The 27,049-nt window shown below is 44.3% G+C and overlaps 1 protein-coding gene across 3 annotated transcripts in view; it reads right to left on the bottom strand.

Moving 5' to 3' along the window:
* Window positions 1-27,049, bottom strand: part of CCNYL1 (cyclin Y like 1) — a 237,108-nt gene that overhangs the window by 189,234 nt on the left and 20,825 nt on the right. For all 3 annotated transcript variants that reach the window (XM_033946302.1, XM_033946299.1, XM_033946301.1), the window contains one exon: window positions 3,390-3,464. In XM_033946302.1, the coding sequence (XP_033802193.1) occupies window positions 3,390-3,464 (75 nt within the window). The remainder of the gene's footprint in view (window positions 1-3,389; window positions 3,465-27,049) is intronic.

Raw genomic sequence — 27,049 nt, 5'->3', positions numbered from 1 at the left:
GACTCACAGTGTCTGTTCATGTTTATGCTTCATGTAACCTTTCTGCTCAAGCAGACACATGCTTATCTTTCACTGAGTGTTTTTTTCTTCAATACACAGCTTCAGGAATGGATATTATTATCTAATACAGTGGTGCCTCGCATAACGAACGCCTCGCACAGCGAACGCTGCGCACAACGAACTTTATGTCTTGCTCCCTACAACGAACTTCGTTTCACACAACGAAGTCGCCCGAGCTGCATCCTTCCGCGCAGGCACTGCGCTTAACTGCCCTCTCTCCGCCTGGCTCCCTCTTGCCCCCCCGACTCCCCGACACGATCGGGGCAAAAAGGAGCCCAAGCCCTCTTGCCCCGCCGATTCCCCAACTCCCCGACAATATCGGGCCAGGAGGGAACCCAAGTCCTCCTGGCCACGGCGACCCCCTAACCCCACCCTGCACTACATTACGGGCAGGAGGGATCCCAGGCCCTCCTGCCCTCGACGCAAACCCCCCCTCCCCCAACGACCGCCCCCCCCCCAAGAACCTCCGACCGCCCCCCCAGCCGACCCGCGACCCCCCTGGCCGACCCCCACGACACCCCCAACCCCCTTCCCCGTACCTTTCTGTAGTTGGCCGGACAGACGGGAGCCAAACCCGCCTGTCCGGCAGGCAGCCAACGACGGAATGAGGCCGGATTGGCCCATCCGTCCCAAAGCTCCGCCTACTGGTGGGGCCTAAGGCGCCTGGGCCAATCAGAATAGGCCCGGGAGCCTTAGGTCCCTCCTGGGGGCAGGGCCTGAGGCACATGGTCGGGTTGGGCCCATGTGCCTCAGGCCCTGCCCCCAGGAGGGACCTAAGGCTCCCGGGCCTATTCTGATTGGCCCAGGCGCCTTAGGCCCCACCAGTAGGCGGAGCTTTGGGACGGATGGGCCAATCCGGCCTCATTCCGTCGTTGGCTGCCTGCCGGACAGGCGGGTTTGGCTCCCGTCTGTCCGGCCAACTACAGAAAGGTACGGGGAAGGGGGTTGGGGGTGTCGTGGGGGTCGGCCAGGGGGGTCGCGGGTCGGCTGGGGGGGCGGTCGGAGGTTCTTGGGGGGGGCGGTCGTTGGGGGGAGGGGGGGTTTGCGTCGAGGGCAGGAGGGCCTGGGATCCCTCCTGCCCGTAATGTAGTGCAGGGTGGGGTTAGGGGGTCGCCGTGGCCAGGAGGACTTGGGCTCCCTCCTGGCCCGATATTGTCGGGGAGTTGGGGAATCGGCGGGGCAAGAGGGCTTGGGCTCCCTTTTGCCCCGATCGTGTCGGGGAGTCGGGGGGGCAAGAGGGCTTGAGCTCCCTTTTGCCCCGATCGTGTCGGGGAGTCGGGGGGGCAAGAGGGCTTGAGCTCCCTCTTGCCCCGATCGTGTCGGGGAGTCAAGAGGGCTTGAGCTCCCTCTTGCCCCGATCGTGTCGGGGGTGCCAGGGACCACACGGAGTCACCCACCGTACCACCCGATTCGGGTAAGCGCAGGTATCGGTGGGTGGCTTATTTGCGGGGGGGGGGTGCCTTATTTTACATTTTTTTCTAAAAAGGGGGGGCTGTCTTATTTGATGGCCCTGCCTTATCATCGGGGAAACACGGTAGAAAAAAAAAAAAAAATGAACAGTTAAGTCCCAGTTTTTGCCGCTGAGACTCTGCCCTCTCTCACTGTAAAATTAGACTCTACTTAGTCTGTCTTTAAATTTAAAAAATGTGTGTTGTTTTAAAAAACAATTATGTTTTTAGATGTATCTAAATAAAAATAGTAACCAAAAATTTATCTTTTTTTATGTCACCTTAGCATATTTTATGCTACAGAACGAATTATTTTTTTTAACATGTATTGTTATGGGAAAACGCGTTTCACATAACGAACTTTTCGCATAACAAACTTGCTCCTGGAACGAATTAAGTTCGTTGTGTGAGGCACCACTGTATAATAAAACTCTTAAGCGTGCATGCGAACTCCCACCTGCGTGTTCCGTTTTCCGTGCGCTGTAGGGCACTGCAGGTAGGAGTGTGCATGCACGCAAATCTCTCTCTCTCTTTCTCCCCCGAGCCAGAGCCAGTGTAGATGGCTGAAGCTTGGCTGGAGGAGGACGAGGAGGAGCTGCGAGAGCTCCGCAGAGGCAGGAGGTGATGGATTCAGGGGAGGGAGTGGGAGAAGGGAGAGATGTTGGACTCAAGTAAGGAAAGGAGAGAGAGACAGATGGATGAGAAGGACAGAGGGGCTACTAGGGGAACCAGGAGAGATGGTAGGGGATAGAGGGGGACGGGAAAGATGGCAAAAGGGGTGAAACAGGGCCAGAGAGAGATGGTAGAGGGTGTGAAAGAGGGAAAGGGAGAGATAGAAATGGTGGACCACTGCTGCTTTGTGCACTGAGGGAGGAAAGGTTGGTACGTCAGGACTGCTGCTGCTGCCTTGGGTAAGTAAAGACCCTGTTAGGTGATAAATCAATGGAGGATCTATGAGGGCCAAAAGGGTACAAAGGAAATGGTGAAAGGTGAGGTGGTGGGACTGGGATCAGTGGGAGGCAGGGTACGGACATGATAGAGCCGGGGCATGGGTGGGGTCAGTCAGGATCAGGGTATAGTTGGGGCTATTCTAGCACCCGTTACTGTAACGAATGTAACGGGCTAAAACACTAGTAATATTTATATATTGATTATAGTCTGTCTCTTCCTCCTTTTGTTTTACATATTCATATGTATTTTTTAAATATATTTTACACTTTTGATATAGGCACTTCATCCGAAAACACGGGCTTATGCCAAGTCAATAACAAGAATTAATAAAGTTGTTCAATGTAGTTCATCTCTGCTGATTTTTTTAATGCCATTTTATTATACAAGGCTTTTAATTTGCTACTAGCAGTGTTACGCCCAAGTCCTCCTGTTACCTAATGAAGCAGCAGAGGGGATATCCATAGCTTCAATTTTATTTCCTCATTGACTTACATTCTAACTGGGAGAGGTACATTAATATTTCATTATTTACAGAGCTTAAAATTTAGTTTTAATTATGTTTGTATTTCATCTATTCGCCCATATTTCTAAGTGAATTACAAATATCCATAATTAAAACACAAAACTAGATATACAGGAAATCACAAATCAACATGTGAAGGCTTGAGAAAATAAAATGCTCTTTCACTTGCTTACAAGATACCCCAAATTAGAAAACACAACCTGAAAAAGGAAAAAAGTTACTTGCTGATTAAAATTATTCATGCCTTCAGTCGTGCCACACAATCAATGGCTTTTTATCATCTTCAGCAACAGCAGGCAACAACTGATGGCCTCATTTATAGGTTCCAGCTAAAAGATACAAGTAGCTCAGCATTCCTCCACCCGTGTTCCCTCACAAAACCATTAGTAAAATATGTAGAGACTCACCATCAGTCTGAGATTTGCTTAGGAAAATTGTGCTTGCTCTAGGGTGATCAGATGGATTCGATTCCAGAGCTAATTCTAGACAGAAAGAAAGAACAAAAAAAACACTACTATGTAGCTTCTTGTGTACACTTTCTGAACTACAAACATTTGGACAAAACCAGAAGATCAGAAGTAGTGGTTGCACACAGGAGGTTCCAAGTGTATGTACTGACAACCACAAATGCTAAGACATGCAAGATCATCATAATGCTATTAAAGTTGGAAGCAACAGGCAAGACTGATACTTCTCCAAACCACTATGTTATGTACACAAAAAAGGAACAGTCTAGTAATTGTTAGTCCACAGTAGTATTCAGACAGCTGAGAAAGGCTACCAAATGTTTTAAAGATATCCCTAATAAATATGAGCAACATAATTGCAAACTGAAACAGTATGATTGAAAACTGAGGCAGTGTGACACTATTGGTCTACAATACATTACCATCTCTTGTGGAGAGAGAAAGAGGTGGAGTCGGAGTCGAGGAGTCGGAGTAAATTTCGGGTACCTGGAGTCGGAGTCGGAACATTTATCTACCGACTCCACAGCCCTGCCTGCTTGTCACGAATATAAGACGAGACCCCCTTTTTTGACCCCAAAATTTTGTGTCATATATTCACCGATGCTGTTTTCGGAAGGCCCCCTCCACTGCCGATGCTGCTTCCATCACTGATGCAGCTTTCTGAAGGTCCCCCTACCTCAGACGCTGCTTTCTGAAGACTCCCACTTTGGATCTAATTTCCACTGCCGAAGCTGCGCTTTCTGAAAGCCCCCCTCCTCCCCCGATGCTGCTTCCACTGCCGAAGCTATTTTCTGACGGCACGTCCCCCTCCCCATTACACATTTTTTTTTTTTACTAGCTCTTGCTTTGCTCCCTCCGAAGAATCCGATGCTCGGGGCCCCGTACCTCCTACCTCCAAAGCTGCTTTCTGAAGACTCCCTCCACTTCGGATGCTATTTCCACTGCCGAAGCTGCACTTTCTGAAGGCCCCCCTCCTCCTCCCCCCCACCCAATCCCGATGCTGCTTCCACCACCAATACTATTTTCTGACAGCCTGTTCCCCTCCCCCATTACACATTCTTTTTTTTTTTTTTTTTTTACCGGCTCCCTTCAAAGAAACCGATGCTCGGGGCCCCGCACCGGATCGGCGTGCACTAGCTCTTTGTTCGTCTCTTGTCTTCCAATAACGATTTCCATAGGGCTGCTCCCCACCCCTATGATGTCATCATTTTTCTTACCAGCAGAAGGCGGGAGTCGGCAGGCCTTGAGCATGTGCAGATACTCAAGGCCCCGCACAGATCGGTATACAGGCAAACAGCTTTTTCTGGCATCTGCAACTTGGAGCACCGTCACTGACCGGTAAGGCTGGCTGTCTACTACTGGTAATTGCTGAAGCAAGAAAGCAAAACAAAAAACAATATTGTGAGATATCCCACAGTATTGTTTGCTTTTGTTTTTGGAATTTGTAGGACCTTTTTGTTTAAAATCTTTTTTTGTGTACTACCTGGATTTTAGTACCGTATTTTGGTAGTGATTAGGTAGGGCAGCGGGGGGAGTAGGGGTGGTAGGGGTTTATTATTGTAAAATATGATTGATGACTTGTATTGTTGATCTTTTCTTTGGAGGTCTTCTGGCAGGTTGGCCTTTGTATTTTGTTTTCATGGTGTGGTTGTCATCAATAAAAAACATTCCAAACAAAGTCTACTGCTGCTGTGGAATTTGAGGAACCTTTTTGGTCCAAGTCTACTGCTGCTGTGGAATTTGTGGGGGATACTGGTATGTGGAGGACAATGGTGTGGGTCATCTGTGAGGGTGGGGAGGCTTGTATGAAGGGTAATTGTATAGGTCATCTGGGAGTCATTTACAGTACCATTTCACAGATTGCAGAAGAAAGGAGGCAAGGTTTTTCTGAGACTACCAGTAATAGAATGTTTGCTCTATCTTCTCCTCACTATTTTCTTTACCATTTACCAGTACTTGTGGCACAGAATTACTATTACACACGCTGAATATCAAGAAGCCCATTTTATACATATGAGCTTCTTAGCATGTAGTGTGCATTATAGCAATTCTCATATGAACAATCTGTACAGCTGGGGGACATTAAGGAACTAACTTTTTCCTTTACATTGTTTTCTTTTAGGAATGGCTAGTCTTGATGGAAAGCAAAAACGGATGTCATATAATGCCGCATTTAAATTGAAAGCTGTCACAACTTTGGAACACTCGTTTGCCTCATCCGAAGATGCTTTTTTCTACTTCAATTTTGACTAATCCCATACTGAGGTCTTCATACTTTTTTGAAGCGTGCATTATTGTTGGGGAAAAAGTCCATCTTGGTTCACTGGTTGGCTGCACATCCCCCTTTATTGTCGCAATGGCAATCCTTGATGATTTCTCAATTGAAGATGGAACATTTGGACATTCCTGAGATGGACTCTATTAAGGGACGTCAACTACAACTTATTTGGAGCCTTTTTGGGCCTCCTTGACCGGGTATGCTCGTAGCCATGTACTGAATATTTGACTGTATAGTTGTTTTTTTATGGTACTTACTCACTTGCTCTCATGCTGCTCCATACCTTCTTTTCTTTTCTCTTTTTTTGGGTGGGGGGAAGGAGGGGTGGGTGGGGGGAAGGAGGGGGGTGTTTGGATTATGAAAACTTGGTCTGTGTTGCTTGTTGTTATTCTGACTTTGGATTGTGCTTTTTGACCAATAAACAGTTTTGAACATAAATTAAAAGCTGTAATCGAGAGCAAAAGAGAGCAATAATTCAATTGCAAGCAGAGAATTTGGTATTAGCGAAAAGCAAGTAAGAGATTAGAGAAAGAAGGCCAAATTAGAACAAATACCAAAATCCAAAAAGGTTTGTCGAGGTTTAACTACTGTACATCCTTCTTGGTTCTTGAAGATGACTTAACAGCTGGGTTGACTGCCGGAAAAATGGATACTGCGTACACGCACAGGAATTTGCTTACAAGCCCTCCAAATGGCCAAACAGGACAAATATAAAGGTAAAGATACAGACAAATTTATTACGTCTGCAGGTTGGTGTAGCCGCTCTATGAACATGTATGGTCTTTGTTTACGACAAACTGCCACAGGATAAAAACAACAAAAATTATACAATTTTGAGCTTGGAGAAACACCGATGACGTTTGACTTTCCCAGCAACAGAACTGTGGCAAGACTAGGAGATAAAACTGGTTTTTTTAGGACAACTGGGAATGAAGAACCATTTTTGTTCTTTCTTGTTTGGTGAATGGAATCAAGTCGAGGCCTGTAGTCATTTTTAAAAGGAAGTCATTGCCAAAAAATGTTAAATTTCCACCACAAATAACTGTGCGTGCACATGTGAAAGGCTGGATGGATGAACAAGGAGCCAAAATATAGCTTGATGAGATTTGGAATAGATGACCAGATATTGCTTTGAAAAAAAACCCCATCATCACTTGTTTGTGACATGTTTAAAGCCCACATATCTGAAGACATCAAATAAAAGGCAAAATCTCTTCAGACTACTCTAGCAGTTATACCAAGAGGTCTTACATCTGTTTCACAACCACTAGATGTTTGTTTGAATAAACCTTTCAAGGATTGTGTGCGAAAGATGTGGCATGAATGGATGTCCTCTGGTAAAACATGCTTGACAAAAGCTGGAAATCTGATAAAACCTGACATTGAACCGATTCCAAAGTGGGTCAGAGATGCTTGGGAAGACATTCCAGAAGATATGGTTCAATATGCTTTAAAAAATGTGGTATAAGCAGTGCCATGGATGGAGGGAAGATGATGTGTTATATGAGAGCAACAACAGTAGTGATGATGATGGCAATGATGACATTAATAATGACAGTGTCTATGCTGATGACATCACAGAAGCTGACTTCCACTGTCTCTGGGAATTCTAATGAAAGATTTTAAATCGTTGATGACTAAAAGCTACACTGTGAAGTTAATGTGTTTAAAACTTGAGGAAGCCAACAAGTTTCAAGTTTTATTTTAGTTTGATGAATCGCTTATTTAGTTTTACTGAGCGAGATACAACATTAATAAAAAATATAAAAAAAGCATATATTTAAACATATCATTTAAAATTTAAAATATTGGGTTAGACTGACTGACTTACAGACTAATCAATACACAAGGTAAAGAGGGACAGAAAAACTACAATTCAATATTTTAAAGTACAGAAGAGAACCATAAAAGGAAAGAACATTAGGGAGGGAAAAATGGAAACCTGAAAGAAACTAATGTAAAATTTGAACATAATTTAAAGATTAAAAGCATCTTTAAAAAGGAAACTCTAAGTTACTTTTAAAATGACTCAAATTATTTTCATCTCTTACATGCTAAAGTAAAGTGTTCCAAAGTTGCGAAGCCATCACTGAAAACATATCATGTTGTCGAGTTCCAATAATTTTCAGGGAGGGGATTACCATGAGCTTTTGATTAGCGGACCGGAGAGAACGCAACATACTCTAAGGAATGAGTAAATTATTAATAAATTGGGGTTCATTAGTGGAAAGGGTTTTAAATACTAGGAGTAAAATTTTAAAAATAATACAGTGGTTAATTTAGTGAAATTTAGTCAGAAAAGGAGTGACATGGTCATATTTTTTACTGTTATGAATGAGTTTAATGGCAGTGTTCTGGATTATCTGAAAACGCTGCTTTTCTTTTTGCGTGACATTTATTAATAAAGAATTACAGTAATAAAGTTTAGCAATAGAGTGAATTAATATATTTAGTGATTTTGGCTCTAGAAACCTAGAGATAGAGCGAATCATTCTCAGTCTATAAAAACAAGATTTTACAGTATTACTTATGTGCTCGTGGTAATAAAATTTATCATCGATGATGACACCCAATATTTTTTATGATGTTACCAACTCCGGGTGAATGTTATCGAGGGTGAAAGGTGTTCTCAAGTTTATTCCCTTTTTCCATGGGAAAAGAAGAGCTTTTGTTTTCTGTATATTTAGGGCTAACATGTTGGAACTAAGCCACTGTTTAACCCTCTCTAGCTTTTTATCGATCTCGAGTATTTCCTCCTTATTTTCTGGATTTAGAGGGTGTAAAAGTTGAATATCATCGGCGTATGTGAAGGTGGTGAAACCTATAGACTGACAGACTTAAGAGGAGACAGAAAAATATTGATATGCGTTCCTGCAACTCCAACACTATGGGCTCCTTTTATCAAGCTGCGGTAGGCGGTTAACGCGCAGAATACCACGCGTTCAACCGCCTGCTGCGCTAGTCACTAATGCCTCCATTGACGAGGCTTTAGTTTTTTGGTGTACCGCGGAGATTAGCGCGTGATGAAATGTCCGATGCGCTAACCTCTGTAGTGCACCTTAATAAAAGGAGCCCCGTGTTACCTCCCTACCTAGGGTTGGTTTCAGGCAGATGTCCATGAGCAGCTTTCGGAGGCTTTCTGTTTAACAGCACAGATTCCTTTCCCTCTAAGATTCCATCATCAATACCTTTTAGAGTCAGCTGGAGACATTTTATGCCAGTTACGAAGCCAAATGGACTTGAGACTTGTTGAAAAAGAGCTTGTGATTGGGTGCAAAATTGCTAATATCTGCAGTGCAACGGGAGCACTATTATAAGTTTGTATTGTGTGGTTATTTTGCATCAAATAGGGCATTTAGGGCCCGTATTATCTCTATGGATACTTGTCCAAAGGGTAATGCACCAAATGCCACATTAGGACATATGTTCTGGACTTATCCCCGTATTGTGGCTTATTGGCATCTGCTCTTCTCCTGGATAGGATGCCTTTGGAACAGTTCTTGGAAGATGCAACTATTTCTCAATTTACCCTTACCTTTTCTATGGCTCCAGTGCACTCGGGATGTACTGCCTTTACTCATAAGGCCCTCTTTATGGGTCTCAAAGCAATTCTTCAATGCTGGTTGCAACTACAAGCTCCCACTTTTGCGCACTGGAGGATTTTGATGATTCAACAAGCTGGACTTGATCGTCAGGAGATTATGCATATGGACTCTAGACAGGGCAATTTATATTTGCACTGTTGGTTACCCTTTTGTACTACTTTGACACACAGGGCACGTAGTCAATTACTGAATTAGGGGTGGTTGTATGGTTTGTTTTGGTATATAGGGCTGCTGCTCCAGGGACAACAGGGGGGGTGGAGGGGAGGGTTGGGGGATGTGATGGGTCTGTTGACAGCATTGAAAGATTGAACTGTTTACTGTTTTGTCATTTGAAATTAATAAAAATGATTGAATATTAAAAAAAAAAACTTGGGGAAGGGGGATAGAGGGTAGGGAACGTTGAGAATTATGGTGGGAGGGATTGTTTATCTACAGATATTGTTCAAACTGCTGTAATGCTTTGTGGTTTTGCGCTAATAAAAATATTTAAAGTTACAAAAAATTGTGTTAAAACATGATATCTAGTCTTTGTAGACTGTCCCACCTGGATCACCCAAATTTCTTCTGTCGATTTATATTCGCGTCAACCTTTTCTCCTCCTTTTCGGGGGGGGGGGGGGGAGTACCTCATCTTATACTCAGATAGATTTAAAACACACACACAGAAAGGAGATAATGCTATCTAGGCAGAGCTGGTGCTTCCATTAAGCAAGCCAGTCAGTGGCCCAGAGTAGAGAGTTGCACGGGGACAGAATTCCCACCCATCCCCGCCCGTCCCCGCCAGGATCCTCTCCGTCCCCACCCATCCCCGTCAGGATTCTCTCCATCCCCACCCGTCCCCATCAGGATCATTTCCGTCCCCACCCATTCCTGCAAGGAATTACCTCCATCCCCGCCCGTCCCCATAAAAAGCAGCAATTACTTCTGACAGGATCATCAATTCCATAGTTCCTTTTGCGTTTGCGCTGCTGTTTGCCTTGTGGAATCTCTTTGGTGGAACCCTTTTTTTGTTTTCTGTTCAGGTAATTAACTTATAAACCCCTTTTTTTTTTTACTAAGGCTGACGTGTCCATTATATTATATGGACGAACCCTGCTTCCAAAGCCTTCCATCCCCGTGGGAGTCCCGTTGGCTAGATGGGGGTCCCTGTGGGAGTCCCGTGGGCCAGAGGGGGGTCCCCGTGGGAGTCCCGTGGGTTGGGGGGGATTCCCACGGGAACCCCGCGGGACTCCCGCGATCCCCGTTCCCGTGCAGACCTCTAGCCCAGAGCACAGAGATTTAGGGGATGACAAAAAGTAGCAGGCAGGCAGGCAATTTAAATCCCCTCCCTCCTGGAGGCCTTACTCCAGCACTTGACCTGGCAGCTTGGCTTTCATGGCCAGCAAGAAGGTTACTTAATAGCACAGTTTCCTCTAATACACAGAGTCAATCACATATCGTAAAATGCAAGGGTTCTAGGTCAGTAGCCACCCACCCACAAACTCCCACCTAGAAAAATTACTACCTAGGTCAATTCCCCCCTAACCAGTTCCTATCTACCCATGATGACAATTCCCCTCCATAACATTTACATGACCAAAAAGCCAAGATGCAAAAGTCTGTGCTGCTGGGAGCAAGGCTAGGGACTGGGGCAGCAGTCTGAACTAGAGAATGACACGGGTCAAATTTGTCACTGTCCCCGCAGGAACTCAATTTCCCCATCCCGTACCCGCAAGTTGTCGCTGTCCCTGCCCCATTTTTGTAAGCTCTGTCTTAACAAGTTTCAAGTTTATTAAAAAAATGTTTTAAACCGCTTAATCAGGTTTCTAAGCGGTGTACAATATAAAATTTGCATTAAAACATTAAAAATCCAGATAAAAATCTAAGTGTCTTAATAAAACACTTTTAAGACATACAGACCAACAACTTCAGACAATAGGAGAAAAGGGGAAGAACTACAATCTTAAAAGAAAAGTGAAACAAAATAGGAAAACACAATAGGTTAGGGTAAAAAGTAATAATTTAAAGGGTTTTTTTTGTCCTTAAAAGGACAGTTGTTGTCCAAAGGCATCCTGGAACAAGAATGAATTTTGCTTTGAATTGTTTTATTTTGGATTTACTGCACAAATGGTTAGGCAGCGAATTCCAGAGAGAAGGGGCAGTGACAGCAAAATTATTGGAACGCAAGCTTCGGACACTTATGATTTTAAAGTGTTTGAGGCATGTGCAGATGAGGACAGAGCTTACAGGAATGGGGCAGGGACAGGAGGAGAACTTGCAGGAACGGAACAATGGAGTTCCCACTGGGGACAGGGGAAAACTTGTCCCCATGTCATTCTCTAGTCTAAACAATCGACCCGCTACTAGAAGTAAGTAAAAAAAAAATTAAAAAAAAGACAGAGGACGCAAACTTTCTTACAAAGCATCAGCAGGTTACACTAGTGATGTCACTGGAGACTTCAGAATCTCTACCTCCCTCTGCTTATAAGGGGGGATAAAATACCTGCTTGTTAAGGTTGGTACAGCCCAGACACTAAGACAGTGGTTCCCAAACCTGTCCTGGAGGAGTCCCAGCCAGTCAGGTTTTCAAGATAGATTTGAATGCATTACCTCTGCTTCTAACTCATGTATATTCACTATAGATAGCTTGAAAGTCTAAAAAGGACCGATTTGGGAATCACTGCACTAAGGAAAAACAGTCTCACCTGAAACAGCAGAAGGAGCTTCCTTTTTGTTCATGATAGCTCTCACTAAGCTCATGGTGAAACCTGGTCTGCCCCAAACTGCTATACAAGCAATCTTAAAATAGCTCCCAATACAATTAAAACATGAACATGCACACTCCCCACTGTGTGAATTCCAAATACAAGAAACTCCCTAGTAAAACACATACATTTTCTGGTTAATAAGTTGCTTTTCCAGTAGCAAGTTATAAAGCTTCAATACCTAAAGTAAAAAAAACATGTTGCTAAAAGGAAAAATCAAATGTAACTGGAGGTTCATTTTCCTAGTTTATGATGGCCCCTACAATCCCTTGATGTTTTTATTGCTGTGTAATTTATTGTTTCCCATCATTTATGGGGAATAAATTTCAAGTTGAGAGTTCCTACTTGTCCAGAGCTTTTGATAAAGTTTGACACATTATTTTATCAACCAGATAATTATGTAAAGCTGTTTTGTTTGGAACAGCAACATAAATCTTTCAAATATATCCTAAATAAGCCAATTTATTTTATGATGAGAAAATATTTAAAGAGAAAATCATAATGGGTATGTTAGAGAACACAGCTCTGGTTAAAGAATAGAAACTTGTTGCTGTCAAAAAAAGAAGAAGTCACTTTAAAAGTTATTCATTAGTACTCACTTAATTATTCTGTCCACTAGTGTACAGAACATTAAGGATATGTACAATAAAGCACAGTTACTTACCATTACAGGTGTTATCCGGGATCAGCAGGCAAATATTCTCACATATGGGTGACATCATCCACGGAGCCTGGTATGGACAGTGCTAAAAAGTACTGTCCCTTTAAACTTCTACAAAGCTTCGAGACTGCCCACACCACACATGCGCAAGTGCCTTCCCGCCCGACGCCAGCACAAAGTACTTCAGTTGCATAAACAAGCTAAGAAGCCAACCAGGGGCAATGGGAGAATATCTGCCTGCTTTCCCCAGATAACACCCGATATGGTAAGCAACTGTGCTTTATCCTAGGAGAGGCAGGCAGCATATTCTCATATGCGAGACTACCTAGCTTAACTGAAAAGGGATGGAGGAAAAGTTGGCCTTTAAAGTAGAAAATAAATTCTGTAGAACTGCTTGGCTGAACTGACCATCTCGTCGAGTAAGTCTCCAGACAGCAGTGAGATGTACTGTAAATGTGTGAATTGAGGACCATGTAGCTGCTTTATAAATATCTACAATGGGAGTAGAATGCAGAACTGCCACTAATGCTGCCATTGCTCAGACTGTGTGCTGTAACATGTCCCTTGAGCAGCAGTCCAGCCTGAGCATAGTAAAAGGAGATGCAGGCTGCTAACCATGTGGAAATAGATTGGAAGTACTGGTGACCAAATGAACTATTAGGGTCAAATGAGATGAACAGTTGAGGAGAAGTCCTGTGCAGCTTAGTTTATTCTAAATAGTAAGCCAAGGAATGTTTGCAGTCCAAAATGTGAAGAGCAGTTTCACCAGGGTGAGAATGAGGATTTCCAAAGATCGGAGAACTAAAGGCAAAGGAGAACCGGCATGGCTTACCATACAGGTGAAGGAAGCCATAAAGGTAAAGAAGGACTCTTTCAAAAAATGGAAATGCACGAAGACAACCGAAGCCTGGAACAAACATAAAGATGAACAGAAGAAATGTCACAAGGCGGTGAGGGAAGCAAAACAGGACTATGAGGAAAAAATAGCCCGGGAGGCCAAAAACTTCAAGCCCTTCTTTAGATACGTGAAAGGGAAAAAACCTGCAAAAGAGGCAGTGGGACCCCTGGACGACAAGGGAAGAAAAGGGTACTTCAAGGAAGATAAACAAATCGCAGACAAACTAAATTCCTTCTTTGCGTACGTCTTTACGAAGGAGGACACCTCAACAATACCTGAAGAGGAGAAACTGTTTACAGGAGAAATAGAGGACAGCCTCACCACAGTCGAAGTGAACTTAGATCAGATATACTACCAGATCGACAAACTTAAAAGTGACAAATCCCCTGGACCGGATGAAATTCACCCGAGAGTCTTGAAGGAATTGAAGATTGAAATTGGAGAGTTATTGCAAAAACTTGCAAACCTGTCAATCAGAACTGGTCAGATACCAGACGACTGGAGGAAAGCGAACGTCACGCCAATTTTCAAAAAAGGATCGAGAGGAGAACCGGGCAACTATAGACCTGTGAGTCTTACGTCTGTCCCCGGCAAGATGATTGAATCACTGATCAAGGATAGCATAGTTCAGCACTTGGACACACACGACTTGATGAAACCCAGTCAACATGGATTCAGGAAAGGGAAATCGTGTCTGACGAATTTACTCCAATTCTTTGAGACCGTGAACAAGCAAATTGATAGTGGAAAGCCGGTGGACATAATATACTTGGACTTCCAGAAAGCATTTGACAAAGTTCCACACGAAAGACTTCTCAGGAAGCTACAAAGCCATGGCATAGAGGGAGATATACAAAGATGGATAGGCAAATGGCTGGAAAACCGAAAGCAGAGAGTGGGCATAAATGGGAAGTTCTCCGACTGGGAGAGAGTGACTAGTGGTGTGCCCCAGGGCTCGGTACTTGGGCCGATCCTTTTTAATATTTATATCAATGACCTGGAAAATGGAACATCCAGTGAGATCATCAAGTTTGCAGACGACACAAAACTCTGCCGGGCAATCAGATCGCAGGAGGACAGTGAGGAACTCCAGAGCGATTTGTGTCGGTTAGAAAAATGGGCGGAGAAATGGCAGATGAAGTTCAACGTGGAGAAATGCAAGGTAATGCATTTAGGCAGTAAAAATAAGGAATACGAGTACAGAATGTCAGGTGCAACTCTGGGGAAAAGTGAACAAGAAAGGGATCTGGGTGTACTGATAGATAGGACCCTGAAGCCGTCGGCACAATGCGCGGCAGCGGCAAATAAGGCAAATAGAATGTTGGGCATGATAAAGAAAGGAATCTCGAGTAGATCGGAGAAAGTTATAATGCCGCTTTATAGGGCAATGGTCAGACCCCACTTGGAATACTGCGTCCAACATTGGTCTCCCTACCTAAAGAAGGATATAAAACTGCTGGAGAGGGTGCAGAGACGAGCAACTAAACTAGTGAAGGGTATGGAGAAACTGGAATATGAGGATCGACTTAAAACACTGGGATTGTTCTCCCTTGAGAAAAGGAGACTGCGTGGGGATATGATCGAGACCTTCAAAATACTGAAAGGAATTGACAAAATAGAGCAGAGAAGATTATTTACAATGTCCAATTTGACACGGACAAGAGGACATGAAATGAAGCTAAGGGGGGGCAAGTTCAGGACTAATGTCAGGAAGTTCTGCTTCACACAGAGAGTGGTTGACATCTGGAATACTCTCCCAGGGGAGATTATTGCGGAATCGACAGTCCTAGGCTTCAAAAGCAAACTAGATGCATATCTCCTTGAGAGAGGCATATAAAGATATGGTTGGCTATAAAATAAGCCAGGTGAATACCTAGCAGGGCCTCCGCGTGTGCGGATCGCCGGACTTGATGGACCGAAGGTCTGATCCGGAGATGGCGCTTCTTATGTTCTTATGTTAAGTAGTACAGTAGAATCTCAGTTACGGCAGCGGTCCTAAGCCACAAAGCCCTCCTCCCTCAAGCCCTGACGTGCCAGAAGCAGGCGGTGGTCCTGAGTTGTGAACCCTTTCACTTACTCCCTCTCTCTCTCTTCCTTACCTGAAGCACAGCCAGTCAGCAGCAGGCAGCCTCAAAACAGGCTCTTGCGGCCAGCCTTTCCTCAGATGTGTCGACGCATCAGAGGGTCACAGCCAGCCTGTTTTGAGGTTGCCTCCTGCTGACCAGCTGCTGTTCAGGTAAGAGAGAGAGAGAGCACCCAAGAGCGAGAGAAAGAAAGAAAGAAAGAAAGAAAGGGAGCAAGGGGGGGTGTCACAGCACAATATTACTGCCTGCTTCTGCTGCTTTGTGGCTTGAGGGAAGGGGGGAGGGAGGGAGTTGTGCGGCTCAGGACCGCTGTCGCATTAATGCTTCAGGACAGGAGGGAGGGGGGTTACCGACTCAGTTCTGCAAGGGTATATTCTTTATAAGCTTATTTTGCTATGCAAGAAATCACACAAAAACATTGTCTCTTTTTGTTATCTGTAACTATGACTACTGGCTGTGGAATTTCCCTCCCCCCTCCCTGTTTTCATGAGAAACAAAACTTACCTTTCCTCATAAGCTACACCCATTATTAGCTTGTGACTGGGCATGTACAAAGGGGGGGGGACTATAAATGTGTTGTTGTTCTGAATAAAGACACATCTCTTCTGCCATGTAATAGTCTGCATGTGTGTTCTTTTCTTCCTAATGAGATGCCCTCCCCCCTTTTTTGCATCGATACCAGAGATGACAAGAGTATGTGTGTAAGGCCGTATTGGGATCTGAACCTTTTCAGCTGGGGGCTCGTCCGGGATTGGAGCTGGTACTGGTACCAGTGAGTATGACTTTCTCAATCATTGGTCTCTGTCCTCTTCCAAACCCTTATATGTTATTGAGGCTTTTGGCAAGTCTCTCCTGGAGTTTTGGCACCATCTGTTCCATGATTAAGGCTTTTGGCAAGCCTTAGGGGGTTTAGGGAACTCCTGTTGCTTACGGAGTTTAGGGAACTCCTGTAGTATGTGGCCACATGTTCTTTTGGGAAGAACGATATTAATAGACATGCCTGCCTACTCTATCGTCTGTGGGGTAAAAGCTTTGCATGTGCTTAACCTCTTCTATCGCTTAAGATCAGGTTTGAAGTATACACTTTGTATTAGATTGTATATTCCTGTGTCTTGCTTATAAGATAAGGTAAGCGAGATTTGTGCTTTATTCTGGGTCAGACAGGCACTAAGGATCCTCCCCTTCCTAAGGACAACGAGCCTTGGAAAAAAAACAAAACAGAAAAAAAAAAACCCAACAACCCAAAAACCACCACCAAGAACTGCAGCTTTGATATCTGCTCTTTGTTGAACAGAAAAGCGTGTCTGAATTACGTTACTGATTTCTGTCCGTGAACAAAAACAAACAAATTGCAACCTGGCTTTTCTTTTGTTCACTTGAAAAAAAAGTTCCCCACGATGTGCCTCTGGGCAGTAGTGAGAGCTTTCACCCCTTCCTCCTTTTCCATGCCTACCAGTGAGATAGAAGGCAGCCTTTGGCCGCCTCCCTTTTTTTCTCCACAGAATTTTTTCTCTAGGAGGAAGGGGGGTTTGGAGCAGGGGACAGAATGGGGAGTAAAAAGCTAGCAAAAGTGAAGTGATGAGGTGATGAGGGCAGTGGAGAGACCCCCCCCCTGGACAGCAATCCTCTGGAAAAGCCTTTAGAGAGGATCCTGCAGTGATAATGACAGTGTGTCCGGTATTAAGAGAAAAGATAAGAAGCAACTGATAAATATTGAGACTCCACCTAGCTTCTGGCCAAAGTTTAGTGCAGAGGAAACATTGGCTATGTCAAATTTTCAATTAGTAGGAGAATTGCAAGCAGCACTAAGGAAGCTAGAAATGTTTCCTGTTGAAAAAAAAAAATTGCAAAGAGGTAAAAAATCTGCCCATCAGACCCCTTAAACTATTTATCTCCTCCCTGTAAAAACCCTCGGGGGAGAGGGGATGTTAGGAGAAAATAATTTGAGACTGTGCCTTACACAGAGATAGATGGAGCTGAACGAGTCAGGGGGAGAGAAAACATTTCCTCGTGACTAGAGTTGAAACTTATTAAACTTTCTCACATTCAGAATAGGAAGGGGGAGTACCACTTTTAATCATGAAATGTAACATATCAGCCCTGCCAGTTATGGCAGGATTGTAGAAGACAATAAGAACTAGTTTTCTGATCTACATAAAAGTTCCAAGTTATTTTAGTTTAGGTAAGCTCTTTGGGGTAGGAACTGTATAAAGCAACTATGAACTGACACTAACTCATATGTTCTAGTGGAAAGTGCAATTTACTACTTTAATCTGTTAAGCATTGTAGTGTTTCATTTTTATGTTTTGTTTTACAATACACTGTACAAGTCTCTTTTACAGGCCTGGGAGATGCAGCTTGTTGGCGACTGATTTACTACCAGTATCTGGCAAGGGGTGTTTCCCCTATCACTTTTCTTTTTTCTTAACAGTGGATATGTGTTTCCTTATGATAATGATGTGAAGGCAGACAGTTGGAATACATACATAGCTATCATGGATCAGTTTTGGCACAAAGAATCTTTTGCTGAACTGAAAAAAAAAAGACAGACAGGAAGAAAAAGTTGTGCTTCAAGTAACCTTGAAATGACTTTGCACTTTAAGATTGAAAATGTTTCTTTTTCCTCTTAGCATTGACACTGTAATACTTCATACTATCTCTGTACCTAACCCTGGACACTATCTTACTTTACCTAGTAAGATCTTCATATTTCTGTGTTCTGGAAATTTACTTTGCTAGTGCTATGTTTTATGATGTTGTTTTCTTCTTCCTTTTGTATAATTGTGTTTATTTGCAGATTTAAGTTCAGCCCTGACTCCATGACGGATGAAAGCAAGTTTAAGACCTATTGGAGCTCTATGTTTGTTTGTGCAATGTAATCTCTGTGTTGTCTGTCTGTTTGGTTTGTTGGGGGAAAACATACCATTGCCATTTTTGGAGTTTTTTTATCCCCATTTTTTGCATTTTTGTTGTTTCCTATCTAAATTGCATAGTATCTTTTTTAGTTCTTGTTTTCATGGCCTGAGCGCTGCTTAGTTAGGGGTTATATTATTAAGACAAAAGTTCTATACAGTGTTTATTCCATGGTGCCCACTGGATCTGCTCAATTCACACATTTCTGGTATAATGGGTTTTTGTGTGCTCTACACCGAGTATATCCTTATGGTCTCTCTTGAATGCCTTACTAGTTGTGCGCAACCCACATCATCTTATTACCCTGTTCTCTTATGAGCATTGTGTATCTGCCTATTGTCTCTCATTTCCGTACTTATACCAAGTCAATGTCCTCCTTTGACTCACCTCCCTGGACTTCAGCTGCTGGATGATACCTGAACTCCTTTCAAGCTGGTGTGTATCCCTCCCCATCTGTGCAGACACCTTTCTCTCCAAGTATGGACCTTACCAGTTTAAAGAGACTGATACCCCTGCAACACCACATCCTGACCTTTTAATTTCTTGGACAGGAACTGTTTACAAGTGTTTTTAGTGTAACTGACAGCTTGTAGTTTATCGCAACCTCACCTGGTGCCTTTAGCAGGTGCTGAGGGCCCCCTCATTACCCTCCTTGCCCAGTGCCTTTGTATTTTGATGCATGCATGTTATTTGATGTTGCTTATGGTCATGGTATTGCTCCTTATACTGTTCCTCGATTGGCAGCATTATTATCTCCAAAGTGTTCTCTAGCTTAATGCATTTCCAGTAATGCCCCTATGAGGACACCTTCACTCATGGAGGAGCCTGTCCTTTATAGGAATGTGTCTCATGTGTTATTTTCCGTTATGTTTCCCCTGTTTTTCTGCACATATGAAAATAGATTTTGTTTTTCCTGTCTCTTATTCCCCTTATCACTATCAATAAGAATGTTGATTGGATTAATTACATTTATTATAATCAGCAATGCTTTGTGAACTCCACTAGGGACGCCTTGATGATCAGTTAGGCCCCACTTCTCAGATGACTTTCCAAAACTGCATGGCCCTGGATATGATCCTTGCTGAGAAAGGGGGTGTCTGTAAAATTCTCCCCAGTACTTTATCCTGTTGCACTTTTATTCCTGACAATACAGGTCCCACGGGTAAGATTACTATGGCTATTCAGAAATTAGAAGACCTCTCTGCTGAACTCAAATGTAACTCTAGTTTATCTAATCCTTGGGATCAGTACTTTAGTTGGATGCAGGGATGGGTTAAAGACCTTATTATTGTTATAATCTCTATTATTATTTGTATCTTTGTTGCCTAAATCATTTTTAGAATGCTCATATGTTGTATTGCTCGTATTACTGCTCCTAAACCCTCTCCTCAAGAGACATATCTGGAATATCTCTCCCTCCAAGCCCATGCTGTGCACTTATGACATCATTTGAAGGGGCACATATATTCCTTGTAAGTTTTTCTATTCCTGCTTGTGTAACATATAAAAGAAAAGAACTGCTGAAAACAGTTTTCATTCTGCTGAACAGCTACAAAGTCATTTTTCTCTTTGTGTTCCAAGCTCTGTGTTTTACATCCTGTTCTGAAGCTAGCTACTTGTGCCAAGGTCATTCCTCATGTCCTGAACCCCCCACAGCCCGTGTTCTAGCTGAGCGATCCTGCTTCTCCTATAGATAAGAAACATTTTGCTAAGAATGAAACATTTACTCAAACCTTAGACAAAAGGACAGTATTATGAAACTTCCCACCAAATCCCCCCATGTAATAGTCTGCATGTGTTCTTTTGTTCCTAATGAGATGCCCTCCCTCCCTTTTTTGCTTCGGTACCAGAGACGACAGAGTATGTGTGTAAGGCAGTATTGGGATCTGAACCTTTTCAAGTTCTTTCAGGGCTTTGGGGTTTGAGGGAAGGAGGCCAGATTTGCAGCTCAGGATGCTGCCGTGCTAGTGCTTTGGGTTAGGAGGGAGGTGGGGTTCGTGGTTCAGGATTGCAGCAGCTTCAAGTTCTTCGGAACACTTTATTACAGGCAAAGTACCAAAAAATTTTAACGTACTCACGTGCTCCTGCTCTCACCAGAAGGCACAGGGAGAATTGCTTGTGCTGCAGCGCACAGAGAACTGACAGCACCCGGGGTCAGACTCTTTTTTTTTTTTTTTAATGGGAAAGAAATTTCTGACCACGGCAGCCTTCTCTCTCTTTTTCTGCTGGCAGGGCGGGTGAGGAAGGGACCTGGGTGTGCCCAGGTGTTGCCCCCAAAGTTGGCTCAGTCTGGCCAACACCCCTAGGCTCTACTGAAGCAGCAGCAACAGGAGTAAACAGCATTCCATCCTCAGGAGCTGAAACCAGGAACCAGAATGATAGCAGCCATCCAACTTGCTGGAGAGAGAGAGCATACTATTCAGCAAAAGGGGTCCCATCCAGATATACTCCTGAAAACCAGGGCTCTATCTCCACCTGATGGTAGGTATGTGCTATCCCACTGGTTTCTGGATTCATCTGCTGCCGGCACTAAGAAATACCAAACAAACTTGGATTAAATTTAGCAAAAACTGAGATTATATATATTGAAGATGATAGTGTAGAAATAAAAGAAAAGAATTGAAGTTAAAGTCATCTTGGGGTACTCAGACTCAAAACGCAACTATACTGAATCGATTGGGGGGGATGTAGACTTGGGTCCAGATGCAATAAAGCCAGTGATCATTGCTAAACTTGTTTTAACAGCTTTAGCAACAATCGCATTTGCTAACCAAATGCAGAAAACGGTTCACTGCCTGGTTTTCTGCACGATCGTTTTTAGCAATCTTTTCCCCCCCAAAAAGCGACTTAAGACCATTTACCTAACTTTATTTTTTTAATGGGCACATATGCTGTACATATTACACACACACAATCTGTCCCAAGAGAAGGAAAAAAAGAGAAAAAAAAAAAAAGAAAGCCCCCCTGGCCCCCATGATGATTCCCCCCATTAACCAGACCCCACCCCCGTAAAAATGGCAGGAGGTATACCAACTTCCTCCAGCCATGCCACCCCTCCCCCCCGAAAGTTGGCAGGAGGGATGCCAACTCTCTCCTGCCACCAAAGGCCCAGGCCTGCATCAGAGGGAGGCCTCCCAAACCTCTCTCCCCTTCCACACTCCTGAAAAAAAGGCAGGAGGGATACCCTCGGGATGAGTCCCAAGTGACAGGATGGGTCAAGAACTGGTTGAGTGGAAGGCGATAGAGGGTAGTGATCAATGGAAATCGCGCCGAGAAAAGAGATGTTAGCAGTGGTGTGCCTCAAGGTTCTGTTCTTGGGCCTGTTCTTTTTAACATTTTTATAAAATGATATTGCTGAAGGGTTGTGGGGTAAGATTTGCATCTTTGCAGATGATACCAAAATCTACAATAGAGTAGACACGCTAGATGGTGTAAACAACATGAGGAAAGACCTGGCGAAGCTTGAATAGTCTGAAATTTGGCAGCTAAAATTTGATGCTAAGAAATGTAAGGTCATGCATTTGGGCTGCAAAAACCCGAGGGAACAGGGGTGAAAAGCTTATGTGCACGACAGACAAGCAGGACTTGGGTGCGATTGTATGTGATGATTTTAAGGTGGCCAAACAGGTTGAAAAAGTGACGGCAAAAGCTAGAAGGATGATAGGTTGCATATGGAGAGGTATGAAAAAGGAGGTATTGATGCACCTGTATAAGACTTTGGTGAGACCTCATTTAGAATACTGAGTACAAGTCTGGAGGCAGCACCTTCAAAAAGTTGTAAAAAGAATGAGTCGGTCTAGAACAGTGGTTCCCAAACCTGTCCTAGAGGACCCCCAGCCAGTCAGGTTTTCAAGATATCCCTAATGCATATGCATGAGAGAGATTTGCATATAATGGAAGTGACAGGTATTAGAGATATCTTGAAAACCTGACTGGCTAGGGGTCCCCCAGGACAGGTTTGGGAACCACTGGTCTAGAAGAAGGCTACTAAAATGGTATGTGGTCTTCAGCATAAGGCAGACTTAAAGATCTCAATCTGTATACTTTGGAGGAAAGGCGGGAGAGGGGAGGTGAGATACACATTTAAATACCTATGTAATGTAAATGCGCTCGAGTCAAGTCTCTTTAATTTGAAAGGAAACTCTGCAATGAGAGGGCATAGGATGAAGTTAAGAGGTGATAGGCTCCGGAGTAATCTAAGGAAATACTTTTTTATAGAAAGGGTGGTAGATGCATGGAACAGTCTCCCGGAAGAGACTGTGTCTGAATTCAAAAGGCCCTGGGATAGGAACATGGGATCTCTGAGAGAAAAAGATAATGGTTACTGCGGATGGGCAGACTAGATGGGCTATTTGGCCTTTATCTGACATCATGTTTCTATGAGACACTGTGAACGGTGGATCCACCACCAGTGCTTGAAGTTCACTCATTCTTCAAACAGAGGTAAGAGAGATGAGAAAAAAACCCCACTGTCTAAGTGAGGTATTTCAGATAAGATGTAGACATTGGTTCAAAAGAAGACTTCATAAGTCTAGAAAGAAGAACATACGAGATCCCAAACTACTAGAGGTGGTTGAAAGTGGTTTGACATTGAAAAGGTCTGTTAATGAATCTGGACACAGAAGATGAGAAGTTAGAGGTTTACCATCAACTGGACTATAAAAAACATTGATAGCACTGAGATGAACCAAATCGAAGTGATCTTTAGGCCTAAATTGGATAATTGCAGAAGAAATCCAATATTGCAAATATAGAGGTAGATATAGCATCATGACGATGAAAAAGAACACCAAGTGGAAAACCGTGTCCATTTCTGCTGGTAACACTGCTGTGTAGATGGTTTTCATGATGCTTTTAAGATACGTCTGACAGGAAAGATGAAACTCAGTCAACGTCAACCCAAGAGGTACTAAACTGTCAGGTGTAAAACCTGTAGATTGAGCAGAAGATATACTTGATTCTGCATTAGAAGAGATGAAAAAGGGGGGGTGGGGGAGGGGAGAAAATTTGAAAAAAAAGTTATTTTTTGTGTGACAGACTCTTGAACTTTGTTATTGCCTTGCCTATTGCTGTACATTTTTGTCAGAAGTTCTTCTTTGTTCTGTACAATAAAGCTGATATTAAAAAAAAAAAAAAGAAGAGATGAAAAAGTCTGAAGAGGCAATGGTTCCTTGAGACTGAGCTGAGGTAGAAGGGAGAACCATGTTGGTCAATTCCTGCATGAGCATGACAAGCGTCTTGAAGATGAGAGGGATTGGAGGAAATGCATAAAGAAACTTGTCTGTCCAATCCAGAAGAAAATGCATCCGGATCCAGGCCTCAGAGAGAAAACTGCCTGGAGCAAAATTGAGGCAACTTGTGATTGTGGGGGAACACAAACAGGTCTATCTGAGGAGTCCCCCAAAAAGAGAATATATGTGATGCAGAAATGCAGAGTTGAATGCCTACTTGTGTGGCTGAAGAAACCTGCTGAATATGTCTGCGAGAGAATACTGCTTTTCTCGAATATATACTGTTTCAAAAATATATTGCGAGCAATCACCCCGCTCCAGGTTTTCTGGGCCTCCTGACAACAAAGGAGAGAACCCATGCCTCCTTGCTTATTTAATACGTTACATAATACATTGCAACCTGAATGTCCGTGAGGATTTAGGAGGGCGTAATTAGTCACAATTAGCTGAAAACTTTTGAGCTATTTATAGGCACCTCAAGAATTAATAAAGATAGTTTGATTTGTATCAGCGTTAATTCAGCTATCATAAAGCACAGTTACTTACCGTAACAGGTGTTATCCAGGGACAGCAGGCATATATTCTCACATGTGGGTGACGTCATCTACGGAGCCCCAGCGCGGACAGCTTTTCAAGCAAACTTGATTGAAGTTTCAAGTTTGCTACACTGCACCACGCATGTGCATGCCTTCTTGCCCACTAGAGGGCGCATCCCCACCTCGTGGTCCTCAGTTCCATAACCAGCAAAGAAGCCATCCCCGGGGAGGAGGGCGGGTTGTGAGAATATATGCCTGCTGTCCCTGGATAACACCTGTTACGGTAAGTAACTGTGCTTTATCCCAGGACAAGCAGGCATGATATTCTCACATGTGGGTGACCTCCAAGCCAACCAAAAAAGGGCAGGTGGGAGGATGGCAATTTAGGAAAACAGGTTACGTAACACCGACTGGCCAAACCGGCCGTCGCTTCTGGACAAAGTGTCCAGACAGTAGTGGGAGGTGAACGTATGAACCGAAGACCAAGTGGCAGCTTTACATATATCCTCCACAGGAGTAGACTGGAGGAAAGCAACAGAAGCTGCCATAGCCCGGACCTTATGCCCCGTGACTCGACCATGGAGCGCGAGACCAGCCTGAGCGTAGCAAAAAGAAATACAAGCAGCCAACCAGTTGGACAAGGTGCGCTTGGAAACAGGATGTCCCAACCGATTATTAGGATCAAAGGACAAAAACAATTGAGGAACCTTCCGATGAGACTTGGTACGTTGGAGATAAAAGGCCAACGCCCTCTTACAGTCAAGCGTGTAAAGCGCCGCCTCACCAGGATGAGAGTGGGGCTTCGGGAAGAACACCAGAAGAACAATGGACTGATTGAGGTGGAAATCAGACACAACCTTAGGTAAAAATTTAGGATGGGTGCGAAGAACCACCTTGTCATGATGAAACACAGTAAAAGGTGGATCCGCAACCAAAGCCTGCAGCTCACTAATCCGATGAGCGGATGTGAGCGCAAGCAAAAAGACCACCTTCCAAGTGAGAAACTTAAGATGAGATTTGTCAATAGGCTCAAAAGGAGGCTTCATCAGTTGAGCTAATACCACATTAAGATCCCAAACTACAGGAGGAGGTTTCAGAGGAGGATGAACATTCACGAGACCCCTCATGAAACGAGTTGCCAGAGGATGAAGAGAAAGAGACCGACCCTCGATATGCCGATGGAATGCCGCGATGGCACTGAGATGCACTCGAATGGAAGTCATCTTCAGCCCAGACTTAGACAGATGCAACAAATATTCCAGCACCGAAGACACTGGAACCGAACTCGGGTCCAGATGGTTCGAGGAGCACCAGGATGAAAATCTGGTCCACTTCTGGGAATAACAAAGCCTAGTCGAGACCTTGCGCGAGGCTTCCAAAACCTCCCTCATCGACTGAGAAACAGGAACCGAAGTCAAGGGGAAAGGAACCAAGCGGTCAGATGTAAAGACTGAAGATTGGGATGCAACAGCGAACCCCGACTCTGAGACAGCAGAGAGGGAAAAACAGGTAGAAGCAGAGGTTCCCTGACACTGAGTTGAAGGAGCAGGGAGAACCAGTGCTGTCTGGGCCAACGAGGCGCAATGAGAATCATAGTGGCCCTGGTCGATTTGAGATGTACCAACGTTCTCAAGATCAGAGGAAAAGGAGGGAACGCATAAAGGACCCTCCCCTCCCAGTCGAGAAGGAAGGCATCGGCCTCGAGATGGTCCCGGGAGTACATCCGAGAACAATAGAGGGGCAGTTTGTGAGTCTCCGGGGAGGCAAACAGATCCACCTGAGGAGTCCCCCAGCGGTCGAAGACCTCGCGTAGAACCCGGGAGTTCAGCGACCACTCGTGCGGCTGGAGAAGATGACTGAGTTTGTCTGCCAGACAGTTCCTCTCTCCCTGAATGTAAACCGCACGCAGGAATATGTTCTGGGAGACCGCCCATTCCCAAAGGCTTCCCGGCACAGAGACCAAGAGCCCGTTCCGCCCTATTTGTTTACATAATACATTGCCACCTGGTTGTCCGTCCGCACGAGGACTACCTGATCGTGTAGCAAGTGTCAGAACGCTCGAGCCGCCAGAAAAATGGCCCGAAGCTCCAACACATTGATGTGACCCTTGATAGACCCTGAGTCCGCAGACCGTCGAGATGAGCCCCCCACACGTACTCCGAGGAGTCCGTGGTCAGGACCTTGCGATGCGGAGGAACGAGAAAGAGCAAACCCCCGGAAAGATTGGAAGAGTTGGTCCACCAACGGAGCGAGCGTCTCAAAGAAGGAGTCACCGTTATTGGACGAGATACTGGGTCGCGATCCTGACGCCACTGCGAGGCCAAGGTCCACTGAGGAAGCCTCAGATGCAAGCGGGCGAACGGAGTAACGTGGACCGTCGATGCCATGTGGCCCAGAAGAACCATCATGCGCTGAGCCGATACTACAGGCATCAGCGAGACCTGATGACTCAATCGAAGTAGGGCCTCCAACCGAGGAGGGGGGAGGAACGAACGAAGGCGAACTGTGTCCAGCATGGCTCCAATAAACTGAAGGGATTGAGTCGGGCACAAATGAGACTTGGGAAAGTTCACTTCGAACCCCAGACGTTGAAGGAAGATGATAGTCTGTTGGGTCGCTGAGATAACCCCCTCCCTGGTCGACGCTTTAAT

This window comes from Geotrypetes seraphini, chromosome 5, assembly GCF_902459505.1.
Source record: "Geotrypetes seraphini chromosome 5, aGeoSer1.1, whole genome shotgun sequence".
Lineage (NCBI taxonomy): Eukaryota > Metazoa > Chordata > Amphibia > Gymnophiona > Dermophiidae > Geotrypetes > Geotrypetes seraphini.
Note: the sequence above shows the minus strand (reverse complement) of the source record. Positions and strands in the feature narration are given on the sequence as shown.